General features: G+C 35.2%; 1 protein-coding gene across 1 annotated transcript in view; it reads right to left on the reverse strand.

Moving 5' to 3' along the window:
* Positions 1-15,156, reverse strand: part of IL23R (interleukin 23 receptor) — a 60,229-nt gene that overhangs the window by 15,992 nt on the left and 29,081 nt on the right. The window contains exons 6-7 of the mRNA XM_029949786.1: positions 12,719-12,864; positions 6,782-6,938 (exon numbers count right to left, since the gene is read on the reverse strand). Coding sequence (XP_029805646.1) covers positions 6,782-6,938; positions 12,719-12,864 — 303 coding nt within the window. The remainder of the gene's footprint in view (positions 1-6,781; positions 6,939-12,718; positions 12,865-15,156) is intronic.

Consider the following 15,156-nt stretch of genomic DNA (forward strand, 5'->3'; position numbering starts at 1 on the left):
TCACCTTTTTCTGACCAGTGGCTTGGGCAATTGGGTCTCCCCCTTCCTGTCCACATTTCCTGCCCACACCCTACGTCCTTTTTCATGACACTTCTCCCTCTTAAAGGGTGTGTCTCACCTCTAGAGCAGTGGTTCTTACACTTTACTGCACAAGTATCACTTGGCTAGAGGCTCAGCAGTCTGCATTCTAAACTAGTACCCAAGCATTTCTAATGCAGATGGTCCACAGACTCCACTCAAGAAGCAATGTTTTCCAGACACTTAACTGGACCAGAACCAGCTGGAAAAACACATTATGAATTGGTCTGTGGAGGTCCTGTCTTTAACAGAGACACCTTTTTCACCTATACTTTGTCTTCATCTCAGACTGCCCCATTCTATTCTTTATTCTCTAGGTTCCTGGAGTCCTATAGTTACAGTTCCATAACCATAACCCAAACCTGCGTCTACACCTTGTATTCAGGCCAATATACAATTAGTTGATAGCATCAGTGGTTCCCTCCTTTCTCATGTATTTGCATTTTCCAAACAAACATTACATTACAAGTTAACTTCTGCTGGGATCCTTCTATTATTAGCTAATGCGTAGAGGAGGGTTTGGTTAGGTGGCTAAGGGGAGGCTGACACAGGCCCTCTTAGGTCTCTTAGGAAGGAGACTAGTAGAGTTACAGTGCTAGAATCTTACAGGATGTGTTCTGCCCTGACTTTACTGTTTCCAGCTTTATAACATTTAGCAAAACTGCTTAATCTCCTTGGGCCTCATCTTCATCTGTACAATTGGAATGATAATATTATAGAGCTTTAGTGATAAGTAAAGGACAATTCATATGTAAAATGCTTACCATGTACCCAACACACCCAATGAATGCTAGCTATTATTTATTTGTATTATATTTATATTTTTATACATAACATATTGTATATATAATATAAATTATACTATATAATATGTAATTTATATATTAGTATTTTGTATTATTTGTATGCATTTTGTATAACCAGGGTAGAAAAATATGAGTCTCTAATCTAGAGAAAATTCTCCCATGTGTTTGGTAAAGTCTGATATTATATTCTGAGGTTGATTTTTTCTTTTTTCAGTATAAAACTTTGTTTTCTGTTGAAGTCCAAAATTCTAAGGAAGGAAAAGAGACTAAGTCTAATAAATCATTTAATTCTTACTATAAATGGGCTTGTTTGGGTTTTTTTGGGAGACTAGGTTTTTATTTTTTTATTTTACTTTTTTTGTTTGTTTTTTATTTATTTTTGAAAGATGGAGAGAAACAGCGCAAGCAGGGGAGGGTCAGAGAGCGAGGGAGACACAGAATCTGAATGAAGCAGGCTCCAGGCTCTGAGTTGTCAGCACAGAGCCTGACGCTGGTCTCAAACCCACAACCCTGAGATCTTGACCAGAGCTGAAGTCGGACGCTTAACCAACTGAGCCACCCAGGCACCCCAGAGATTGGGTTTTTAAAGACCAAGGAAAGTGCTACAGGAGGAGGCTGCAGTCTGCAGGATAAGCCATATCTACTGCATGATCTGCCCTGCAATAGTGTCTAGGCATAATTTTGAAAACACATTGCTTTGAGATAAATCAATTCAGTGACATACACATAAGGATTTCAGAGAGTAAAACAGAAAATTTCTGCATGGAGGGATCATTATTGCCTGTGCTGTCTTTCTTCATAAATAAATAAACCTTTAATTACTGGGAAAAATTGGCTGGTCAAAAAGCCTCATTATTAATCAAGTTGGTTAACTAAAGTATTATAGAAATTGTATCTTTTAATTTTTTTAATTGTGAAGCAATTCAAACTTCAGTTGTGAGGTTTTATTCTTACTGCTTTTGATAAGCAGATATATATAGTATTATGTAATTTATATTTTTACCATTGTTTTTATTGACTGTCTTTCTAAAATTCACAGATCTTTGTCTCTTGTTTACGGCAAGTACATATCAAGGGCCTGGTGCACGGCAGAAGTGAATTGAATATTTCACGAATCACTAGATGAATGTCTTTTCTTAGATATCTTTTCAAAAACAATATTAAAGATTTATTAAAAAGCAATTTGGCAACTTGCATTAAGCATCTTAAAATGTGCTTAAGTTTTGATCCAATAAAGTCTAAATACATAAGGAAAGTTTATATTAAAAGCTATTCCAAGAAGTTTATTGCTAATGGAAAAAAATAAATAACCTAGATATTGTTGCAATAGGGAAATGATTAAATGTATTATAGTACATCCATACACTGTGTAGCCAGTAAATAGTTTCTTTTAACTCAGCAAGGTAAACTAAGAAGAAAATCAAGATGTGAAACAGTATATACTCCCCAAGACCAATTACTAAGAAAAATGACAGAGAAGGAGAAATATCATAGGATTTTATTTATATGTAGAATATAAAAAGAAAACAAATGAACAAACAAACAAAACCCTCTTAAATACAAAGAACTGGTTGGTGGTTGCCAGAGGGGAGGTACACGGATGAAATAGATAAAGAGATTAAGAGGTACAAACTTCCAGTTATATAATAATCAAGTCATGGAGATGAAAAACATAGCATAGGGAAGATAGTATATAATATTGTTGTGTGATGACAGATGGTAACTATACTTATTGTGGTCAACAGTGAATAATGTACAGAATTGTGAAATCAATGCTGTATTCCTAAAACTAATATATCATTGTATATTAATTATACTTCAGCAATAAAAAAATATGGGCATAAGAAAGAACTAGTGTTAAATTCATTAATATATAAACAGCTGTTATTTTTAGGCTGTATATTGCAATAAATTTGCATTGCTTTGACAAACAAAAAATGATAAATTTTCCAAAATATTTAATATTAGCACTTTCCTAACACATATTCACTGTTTCTCAGTTAATATGTCTTGGAAGAAATTTGTACCAGAAGAAAAGTTTATGGTTCCTTTGCTTATATGTTAAATAGGATAGACGCAAGTTTTGAGGAACATTTAATTCTAAAAAGCATTTTTGCCTTTTCAGGGTTTTTATATTCTTCAATCTAAGACCTTTGTTTTTAAAGGAGAACATTTGTGGTCCTATTCTTGTAGAATACTTTAGTAAACTCCTCCTCCACTTTGATATAATTGGTTAAAGGAAGAAATGGTGAACTTCTGTTCTAGTTTAGGTGCTATTAGCCACTAGCAGTGTGGTATTTAGCAAGTCATGCCTCCGTTTTCTCATTTGTAAACTGGTGTCAAATAGACTACCAAATATGGCTGGTGTAAAGATCAAAAAAACTTATACATAGTAGTACTTTGCAAGTGGTAAGTAATGTTAGTTATCAATTTGAATAATCTAGATAGACATTTCTAAATTTCATTTAAAAATAATTGAACTAAATTATGACTGTTATAAAATGCCACCTAATGTCCTAAGAATTTTTAACAATATAAACATAAGAAAGAAAATCTTAAATTAATAACCAACTTTTTAAAAAGCAGTCAGCATTACAAATTATTCCCTTGGTAATGCATTTCTAAGATTTGGGCATTAGGGGGCGCAAAAGAACTGTTTAGCTAGTCTGCCATTTCCCTCGCTCTTGCTTATTTAGCAGCAATCAACATTTATAATGTCTGCCAAAGTGCTTGAAAACATAAAACTCAGTTCCAAGTCCTATATTATAGTAAAGATGGTATTAACAATCCTATGATTATAATTAAGCGCTCTGAAAAGAAAAATTTCTATCTAGGGTATAAGCTATCTACAATAGGGAGACATATTGAGGTTAATGGGGCCATTATGGAGTATTAAGACAACTGCAGTAGATTCACTTTGCTTAATATTGAAGTCTATTTGGCCAAGATTTTATTGAATGACATGTATAAATGGATAGAAAATTAAACTAATAATATTAAGAGCAGGGATCTATCTAAAGATAAATAATAGGTCAGCTAGATCATGCTAAGGAGAATTAAATAATCCTATGTTTAAGTATTTTAACTTTCTGATTGCCTTGCATACAGTAGGTAATCAATATTTATTGGTATGATTTGATTTGTGTCTCTCTTAGGAGAATATATTTCATCAGAGTGACTTAAAGAGTTTAATGTAACTTTTTTTTTAAAGTGTAGTTATCTTTTTAATTGGAAGCTTGTGTCTCTTAATTTCCTTTACATATTTCACCCACCCCTCTGGCAACCACCAATTTGTTCTTTGTGTTCATGAGTATGTCTCTTTTCTTGTTGTTGATTTATTAGATTCCACATATAATAAAATCATATGGTATTTCTCTTTCTCTGTCTGACTTAACATCACTTAGCTTAATACTCCCTGAGGAGTGGTAGTGAATGCTAAGGTTTTGTTCTTTTTTATGGCTAATATTCTATTTTTCTTTACCCCATATTCTGTATCTATTCATCTATCAATGGACACTTAGGTTGCTCCCATATCTTGGCTATTGTAAATAATCCTACAATAAATATAGAATTGCATATATATTTTTGAATTACTGTTTGGTTTTCGACTGGGCATTCATCCAGAAGTGAAATTACTGGGTCTTATGGTATTTCTAATTTTTTGAGGAACCTCCACACTATTTTCCATCGTGGCTTCACCAATTTACACCAACAGTGCAGAGGGTTTCCTTTTTATTTATTGATTTTGTGATATTGGCCTTCTGACTGCTGTGAGGTTATATTACCTTGTGGCTTTGATTTGCATTTTCCTGATGATTAGTAATTTTGAGTGTTTTTCTATGTGTCTCTTGGCATCTGCATGTATTTTTTGAGAAAATGTCTATTCATGTCCTCTGACTATTTTTTAAATCAGATTATTTGTTTATTGGTGTTGAGTTGTATGGGTTTATGTATCTTTTGAATATTACCTCTTATCAACATTTTATTTGCAAATACCTTCTAACATTCAGCAGGCTGCCTTTTTGTTTTCTTGATGGTTTCCCTCATTGTGCAAAAGTTTTAGTCTGATGTAGTCCCAATAGCTTTTTTTTTTTTTAATTTTTGCTTTTGTTTCCCTTTCCTGAATAGATAGATCCAGAAAAATACAGCTAAAGCTGATGTTCAAGAGATTTCTGCCAAAGTGTTCTTTTGGGACTTTAATGGTTTCAGGTCTTACATTTAGATCTTTAATCCATTTTGGGCTTTTTTTCCTTTTCAAATTTTTACTTAAATTCTAGTTAGTTAACATATAGTGTAATATTGGTTTCAAGTGTAGAATTTAGTGATTCATCACTTATACATAACACCTAGTGCTCCTCATAACAAGTGCCCTCCTTAATACCAATCACCCGTTTAGCCCACTCGCCACCCACCTCCCTCCATCCACCCTGTTTGTTCTCTATTGCTAAAAGTCTCTTATTGTTTGTTTTCCTCTCTTTCTTTTCTCCTCTTCCTATGTGTTCATCTGTTTTGTTTCTTAAATTCCATGCGAAGGGAATCACATGGTATTTTTCTTTCTCTGACTTATTTCACTTAGCATAATACATTCTAGTTCCATTCTTTTTATTGCATATGGCAAGATTTCATGCTTTTTGATGACTAATATTCTATTTTACATATGTGTGTGTATAAACATATACATGTGTATGTTATATATTTTTTAATTTACTTATGTATTTTTTAATTTACATCCAAGTTAGTTAGCATATAGTGGTATATTGATGTCTGTAGATTCCAGTGAGTCATCCCTATGTATGAAACCCAGTGCTCATCCCAACAAGCGTCCTTCTTAATGCCTCTCACCCATGTAGCCCATCTCCCTACCCAACCAGCAGCCCTCAGTTTGTTCTCTGTATTTAAGAGTCTCTTATGGTTTGTCTCCCTCTCTGTTTTTGTGTTATTTTTGCTTCCCTTCCCTTATGTTCATCTGTTTTCTATCTTAAACTCCTCATATGAGTGAAATCATATGATATTTGTCTTTCTCTGACTAATTTTACTTAACATAATACCCTCCAGTTCCATCCATGTTGTTTCAAATGGCAAGATTTCATCCCTGTTTATTGCTGAGTAATATGCCATTGTCTATATATGTACACCACATCTTCTTTATCCATTCATCCTTTGATGGACATTTGGGCTCTTTCAATACTTTGGCTATTGTCGATAGTGCTGCTATAAATATTGGGGTTCATGTGCCTCTTTGAAACAGCACACCTATATCCCTTGGATAAATACCTAGCAGTGCAATTGCTGGCTTATAGGGGAGTTCTATTTTTAACTTTTTGAAGAACCTCCATAGTGTATTCCAGAGCAGCTAAACCAGTTGCATTCCCACCAACCTCCAACAGTATAAGAAGTTTGTTTTTGCTGTTGTTTTTTGAGTTTAACATAATTCTTAATAATGTTTCAAAACAAGGTCTCAGATAACCATATATATATATATGTGTGTGTGTGTGTGTGTGTGTGTGTGTATGTATATATATATGATATGTGTATCACAATACCCAGGCTGCTTATAAGAAATGCTGACTCTTGAGTACCTCGTACCCCTACTACCTTAGGCCTGTGAGCACAGAACGTCTGGGAGCGGGGACAGTAAACATGCATACTAGGTGGTTTTAATTGGCTTTTATGTTCAAGAATGTTTGAGAACCATTACTTAAATTATAGTCAACCATTACCTAAATTATAGTCCACCTTAACAAAATCAAAACAAAATGACAATTTAAATGTCACCACCTTCCGTATGATAGTTTTGTCAATTTTGATACAAGTCAAGAAGAAAAAGTATAAATATATTTAAAAGAGACAGAGGTCAAAAGAAAAGCCTAAGAGATCAAATATATAAATACACTCACCTGTTTTGGCTGTTTTATGAAAAAAGGGTGAACTCCATGGCTGCCAGTACCTTTTACCTGTTTCTTGGCATCTCACTTGAAATACATACATAGTGTTTGGTTTCAAGTAGAATTCTGACTGTTGCTCATATGTAAAATTGGTGTCAAATTCTTTAACCTAAAATGAGTAAATAACAACAATGAAACAATACAGTGTGCTTTTAAAACAAATAATTATTCTTGTTAGGCAGAAATGTATGGAGCACCTATTATGTTCCAGGCACTCACTCTTCTAGGACCTGGGAAAACAAAGACGAATAGGGCACTTTGTATAAAACATGACCATAAATAATCAAATACATGTTATTTAACATTAAAAGTGAAATACATGTTCCTTTGTGTTTGACAGTGCTCTCAAGCTGTTAAGTCTTATGTTAAGTCCAAAATGTAATATTTTCTCAATTTTTGAGTAGTTGGACTTAATGGAATGGAAGATGTGGGGGATTTAATAACAATTGTTTGAATCCAGACCTTCTTCCCCCATCTCTCTCTGTCTCTATAGTTGGATATTTAGATCAGTAATTCATGAATGATGAAATAATTTCACTTGCTAATGATGACTTTTGGAAAAAATTTCTCATAAACTAAGCTGTTAAATTGGTCCTTATTTTAGACTTTTGCCAATTCTATAAAGCCTATAATATATATGTCTGTGTGTGAGAGAAAATAAAACATTTAAGAATACTGAGCTGTGAAAATCCAGTGGCAGGTAAATAGCTGAGGTCTAAACTTACAAATCGTTTTCTGGGGTGCTATGCCCTCCTATAAAGCATAATGAGAAGTGACCCCCTAACAATTTGGTTTCGCTGGGAGAGAGAAACCAAGGCATTCACATACCTTCAGTAGGTTGTGAAAAGTGGACGACTGGAAAAAGTGAAACATGATTGAAAGGTAACCATAAAATATGTCTAGAAATGCATTTAGGCAACAACTAGGAGGAAAGAGTTACAAAATCCTCATAAATGGGAAGTTGAAACTGTCAAGAAAGAAAGAAAGACAGAAAGAAGAAAGAAAGAAAGTTATCAATCTTCCTGAGAGAGTCTTCTGTGAAAACTCAATCTTAACATATATCTTAATGTACTGAAAATATAAAATTCATGAAAATATCTGTTTGTGGGCTGTCATGCTTCATATAAACTATCATTCAGAGTTTCCATAAACTGCGTCTCTACTCTTGGTCCTTGGAGTTCCTGCTGTGTAAATATGACTGGTGGGCATTTGGGGGTCTCCTGGGATCTAGGAAAGATTTTACTTGTAGCAAAAGTTTGAGTTTCAAATGCACTCTGCTTCATTTTGCTTCTCTTGGAAGGGAGTTGTTATTTTCTAGTATGTTTCTTGCCATTACATTTATAGGTAAGTTCCTGTAAAGAAGAGAAATACACTAAAGCATAGTCAGAATTCTAAAGTGGAAGAATTTTACAGAACTGTTAACAGACTTGTTTCTGCCATCAGGCAAGCCAGGTGACTGCTTTGAGTCTTGTAAGCACAGGATCATGCCTCAAGGTATTTTCTTTCGTAGGCTAAAACAAACACTGAGAGAGGTAGACCTAATTGAGTGCCTAGGTAGAGGGTTTGAATTTGAGTGCAAAAAATATGACTTTATTTTTTATAGCAGTTATTTTCTATTTAGGGCTTCAATTCTGAAAGTGGAGGGCATACAAACTTGCTCTCTATCAATGTAAGGTACCTCTTGTGGTTACATTCCATTTCCGGGAGCGGTATTCCAACCTAGTCAGTTCTGTAATCCCCACTCCAACTCCCTACCTGGGACAAGGGCATGCGTGAAGGGGCCTTTCTCAGTGATCTATCACTGTCTAAACTCTTTTGGTTCCTTTTCCTAACTCCCTCCATCCCTCCAATTTCCTCATCTTGCTGCTCAGTTCATCTTTACCTAGTGTTTGGTGAGAGAGAGAGTGGGGGTGATGATTGAGAAACTTATCACATGTTGTGACTAATCACATGTTCTTCTAAGTCTTTCATCTTATAGCAGCACTTACACTTTTTTTTTAAAGAAATGTTTATTTATTTTGAGAGAGAGAGAATGCACCCGCACACATGAGTATATGTGAGCAAGGGAGGGGCAGAGAGAGAGGGAGAGAGAATCCCAAACAGGTTCTACACTGTTGATGTGGGGCTCAAACTCACAACTGTAAGGTCATAACCTGAGCTGAAGTCAAAAGAGTCCCATGCTCAACCCTCTGAGCCATCTAGGTGCCCCACATTTATACTTTTGAAATGCAAGGTCAAGGATTTGACCCTTTGCTATCTGTGTACCATTCTATTAGCCTTCCCTGGAAAAGAATGAATGCTTGGTTTTATGCGCTCTATGAGTTAAGAGTGGTTTTTACAGGTTTAAATGGTTGTAAGAAAAGCCAATGAATATTTTGTTATGCATGGAAGTTACATGAAATTCAAATTTCAGTGTCCAAAATTAAAGTTTTATCATACCCATTCATTTGTAATTTGTCTATGGCTGCTTTCACATTACATATGCAAAGCTGAGTAGTTGGGTCAGAGACCTTATGTTTACTATCTGGCCCTTGAGTAAGTGTTTGCCACTTTCAAGGGGCGCCTGGGTGGCTCCGTTGGCTAAGCCTCTGACTTCAGCTCAGGTCATGATGTCATGTTCGTGGATTCAAGCCCTGGATCCCTGGAGCCTGCTTCCGGTTCTGTGTCTCCCCCTCTCTCTGCCCCTCCTCCTCTCATGCTCTGCCTCTCTCTGTATCAAAAATAAATAAAACATTAAAAAAATAAAAGTTTGCCACTTTCCGTGCTGATAGTGCTCTTGCAAACATGGTGAATGTTTCCGACACCCACTGAATTTTCTGTAAGAAGCATAACAAGCGTCAACCCCACAAAGCGACATAGTACAAGCTGTGTAAGAATTCTCTGATGCTCAAGGAAAGTGATGTTATAACAGGAAGTAGAGTGGCTATGCAGATAGAGCTGATTTTTTTGAAAAAGGCTAAAAACTACAAAGAAGATTATGCTGAGACTTGAATGTGTTGAGCCCAATAGCAGATCTAAGACAATTCTGGCTATCAAGAGATGCAAGCATTTTGAACTGGACCAAGTTTGAAAGGACCAAGTAATCCAGTCCTAAGTTTCACATTTTGTTTTATTATGAAGACAATAAAATCTTGAAGTTATGTTAAAAAATACCCTAGTCTAGCTTAATTAGAGAAGTAAGTCACTATTAATCCATTTCCTTGAACTTATAGCAAAGAATTCCCTGCCTTACTGTCTCTATTATTGGGCACCTATTAAAGGCAAACAATGATATTAATAGCAAATGTTTCAAAATGTTATCTACATGAACTACACATTATAAAAATCAATGAAGGTACTAAAAATGATCATAGAATATCCTGCCTTCCAGGGGCTTATAGCTAAAGGATTGGGAAACAGAGGTGTAAACAGGTAAATAGACATACAACATGGTAATGCCCCTATGATGGGGTACACAGAAGTGGGCAAGGATTGCTGCTGAAGTTTGTGAGCTCAATTTTTAACACAAGTTTGAGGTGCCAAAGAGATAGTCCCTGAAGATAACCAATAAGTAGATAAATATTCTCCACATGATATTAGCCTTGTAGGATCCCCTGAAGGATTGGCTGGTTCCCTTTGATATTTCATAGTCTACATAGCTTAGTTAAAAGGGGATGAAAAGCAATCTCAGTTCACTAATTTTGATTTTTCAGGGGATCTTCTTTTGCCCTACCAAACTTGTTGCATGGCTTTCCTAGAAGTTAAGAGGAAGACAGAATTTGCACTCTATTCTAGGCTTTGGGCTAACTTCTTACACTGATCATCCCCACAACCATATAAGGTAGGTGCTTGTCTTATTCCTACTTTAGGTATGGGAATAATGAGGCACAGAGAAAATAAGGAACTTGCCCGAGGTTGCATAACTAGAAAGTACCAGAACCAGGATTTGAACTCTAGAGCCTGTGCTCTTAGTTATGTGGCTTTCCTGCATAGCTGCCTATCACTTTGACATAAAGAACCTCCTTCAAGTAATATTTCCTGGAGGCAAAGGTGAAGTGGAAGATGAAATCTGTAGTCCTTTGTATCTTCTCCCCTTCTTGCCTCTGATTTCCTGTCTCCCTTCAAAGAGGCAAAGACAACACTTTATGCATGACCCAGATGAAATTGATGAGGGAGCAAATGTTGAAAATGAAAGCTTCATTCTGGTTCTTACAGACTGTACTTGGATCATCTGGATCGAAATTGTAATTCACCTTTTTCTGTGTGAGTGGTTATATTTAGAGGGAGCATGGTAGAAGGGATAGGATATAGGCTTTGGATTGAAATCTGTTCTTTCATTTTTGAAATATTTTTTGGGTGCCCAAAGTGATATAGGATCTATAAGAAGCATTTAGTTACTAGCAGTATAAGTTTGAAAAACCTGGCTTTGGGTCTTTAGAATTATTTGTCATCATTTCTGTAACAGAGCTGATATTTACCTATCACAAAGGATGGTTATGAAGGTTAGATACGGTAACAAATATTCTTTCAGCTCCCTCATTTGCCTGCTTCTGAGTTATCAAGTCTCACAATGGCATTGAAGCACCAGCAGGGGGAGCAGAGAACAAGAATTTCAACCAGAAAACACTTGGTTTCTGAAAATCTATTCAGAGATACTGATGGTATAATTACTTTATATTTTCTAAACATTCTTCTAGCCTAGAATCTCTCCTAATTATGCCAAATAAAGGAGTTTTATGTTACCAATATCATCCTATGACCAGAACACTAAACAAAGGGCACCAGGTGTCATATTAGAACAAAGTGCTATTTACTAAAAATCTAAGACTCAGAGGATTTCTTTTGGGTTTTCAAATTTACCTAAATTCCACATTTGCAAAAGGATTGACTGTGGAGTTGTGTTTTGTTTGTATCCTGCTTGTCCCTGGGTTTTAAGCATAGGGTTGCTATGCACACAAATGTCACAATTATTTAGTCAACAAGTCCAGCAGGATCTTCAGTTGGTAACTGACCAAATGATGCACAGATTCACATCTAAGTGTAATCTAAACAACTGTAAAGTTCACATCATATTTCTGACTTAAATGAACAGGGGTAAGTAAACAAGTTGGTGTCTGGATTTATTTTTAGAGAATATTCTTTAAAGTACGTCATAAAATCAGTATAGTTTTACCCTCATATTCTTGACACTCTTTAAACACATTATTCTACAGCAAAACTGATGTTCAGGATGATGAAGCAATAAAAGGCTTTGGAGTCATGCTAATCACCAAATACATATCATTTACTCCCTGACAGCAGATAAATTCATACATGATACATCACTCTTAATTAAGCAAAGGCAGAGACTCTACTCCTTAATTATTTTGACTAAATGGCAGTTTATTGTACTTAAAAATATGAAATGGCATTTCTTTTCAAATACACTAAAATTGGAACTTTTCCTCAGTCATACTAGTGTTCTCCCATAGTTCAAATTACTGAGTTTTTATTATAATGTCCACAGGTGCACTGATGTAAATTTTACCCTAGGGGGCACTGAATTCTAAGGGCCAAACAGATGGGTCTCTCTTATTGACCATTTGTCTATTTAGCAACTTACAAAAGGTAAGAGGACATTTTCAGAAAACATCTCTCCATTTGGAAACAGAGGGTAATGAATATTAAAACTAGAGCAGTTTGAGGGGTGTCAGAATGGCTCAGTGGGCAGAGCACATGACTCTTGATCTTTGGGCCATGAGTTCAAGCCCCATGTTGAGCATAGGGATTACTTTAAAAAACTCCAACAAACTAGAGTGGTTTGAGTATCAAACAGATAAAAAACATGTAAAATAGATTATTGTAAGTCCATTGTGGGCTAGCTTTTCTTTCATTCACTTACATGCTAAAGCATAGTGAAAACTAGCTTACCTTCCAAGTTTGGTTTGTTGTAGACTTGTGTCTCATTTCACAGGAAACCTTTTCTATTGTTGTTTGACTATTCCAGTGAATCACAGTCTTGGGTACTGTTGTATTTATGTCCTCAGCCCTGGAAATGATGGATGCAGAAGGTATCACTAGAAAAAATAATAATAAATAAAAACCCAGCAGTTTAAAACTTGCCTAGGGAGAAATTAGTATCTTTACATCAATATAGAGACATGTTAAAAGTCAAAGTACTAAAAAAACAATTTCATGATCTAATTAACAATTAATGATTTTTTTTTCTTGTTTTCTAACCTATCGTGTAAGAGAAAACTGTTGCTGCTATATGAAATTCTAGTCAACCTGTTTTCCATTTCTTTTAAATGGGACTCTTACAGTTCACTTTTCCTCCACCCCCTATTCCCTTATAATCCTGACTAATGAAATTCCAGAGTTTGGCCTTATTAACAAAAAGAGTAAAAAAGAGATAAAGAAGATACCTCTCTCTTCCTGCATCCATTGAGGGGAAATGAGGTTTTGCATTCTAAATTTAGTTCAGAGAAATCTGATTTGATAAGATATTGAGACCTTTCACAATAATATTTTTATTCTCTCGTGTCATAGGGAAACATGAATAATGAAATCTTTTGCTGATTTATTTTGTTCTCTATTAAAATAAATCCGCACTTGATAGTATGATTTGAAAAAAGCAAGTCTCACAAGACTCTAAGACTTCCCATGCTCTATGATAATAACTTAAAGGAAACTGACATTCTGATGTGTTATCTTACTAGTTGGTTTGTTGTACTAGGAGTAGTGGTGTAACTAGAATCTCTGTATTTCTATACTGTATTAATTCTTGTGTGCTTGCTCTGTCTGAACAGAATAAAATCATTGGCACTTCCCATTTCTCCTATATGCACAACAGAACAATGAAAACCTATGACTTTGTTGGACAAATTATTTAACAAAGAACTGAAGAGGCTTCTATGTGTGTTTTTAAGGACTATTATTGTAACTTAGTACTCTCTATTATTAGTTTCCTTTTTATTTATTGTAGGTGTATAAAGTGTTCTTTGGGAATATTATTGTTTTATTGTTAATCACTTATTATCTAAAATTATATACTCAGTATATGATTTATAGGGAAATATAAAAATTAAAGATTTGATGTTTAGTAGCACAGTCTTATGATGAAATTCTTGGGCTAAAGGTAGCATAGGAAAGAAGTAGTAGCAAAATGAGTCTATTTAAAGATTTTACTATACTGAACTTTTGTCATCTCAATTCCACAGTGGATTTCTTTTTGCTAGTGTAAGCTTCTTGTAATAAGTATTCACAGATTTCTGTAGTAAGGGAAGGGTTTCCTAGGGCTCTGAGATCACTTGGGACCATTTAAAACACTCTCAGGCTAAATTACCCACCCACTCTTATCTCCCATCTCTGAGTCTGGGCTGCTGTTAGTAGCACAAGCATTCTGAGACCCTTCTGCAGAAAAAAATACTCTGGGGAGGAAGAAGAAGTCTTTAGTCCTATGAGAAATGAAATAGAACAGCAAGTCAGATTTAAGATAGAATCTTAGTGATGAAAGAGCATAAGGCAAGCTGAGGGCAAAGCACAAGCTAACAAAGACCCTCCCCCTCCCTCCAAGGTGGGATGTGTGTGATCTTCCTCAGGCACTCCTGGCTGCCTAAGAACAAAGGAAAAGGACAGAAAACAAATGGTTAAATTGGTCAAATCTTCATTGGTTTACAAATATCTTAGTAAATTACAAAAAGACAATCTTATCAACAACCTACTGTCCAGCAATTTTCTACCATTTCAATCATAATGCTTTGGTAGAGGGAAAAATAACCTTGGCTCCACAATAGGTAGGCCTCTGGTAATCTGAGTCCTTAGCATATGGAAATAAATACCTTTAAGGAACGCCCTCTTGACTTTATCTCCCCCAACTCTGCAGTATATAAGCAGTCTCTCTTCACAACCCCAGTGCAGCTCTTTGTGCCCATGGGTCTCCTCCCCGTGCTTTAATAAAAATCACCTTTTTGTACCAAAGATGTTTTCAAGGATTTTTTTCTTGGCTGTGACCTCCGAACCCCCAAAACTCCACTGCAAAATCTCATCATTAGCCCAGGGCAGGTCAATGCAATAGAGAGCTAAACCTTTAGGTTTGAATGACCTCATATTTTTTCAAATAAATATGTTATAAAATAAGTACTTAAATATGTACTTTGTTATATGACTCAAATATTGAATGTTTTTTCTCATTGCTTAGGTTTCAAACATTCCCATCAGATCTTAACATTTTTAAAAACTGTCAAATCCATCAAATGCCATGTGTTTAGTTTCAACCTATATTGAAACAAAGAACCAGATTTGTCATTTTTGGTATCTTTCTAGTAACATATATTTACCTATACAGGAATTAATTTTCAAAATGGTAA

This window comes from Suricata suricatta, chromosome 8 (assembly GCF_006229205.1).
Source record: "Suricata suricatta isolate VVHF042 chromosome 8, meerkat_22Aug2017_6uvM2_HiC, whole genome shotgun sequence".
In the NCBI taxonomy this organism is placed as follows: Eukaryota; Metazoa; Chordata; class Mammalia; order Carnivora; family Herpestidae; genus Suricata; species Suricata suricatta.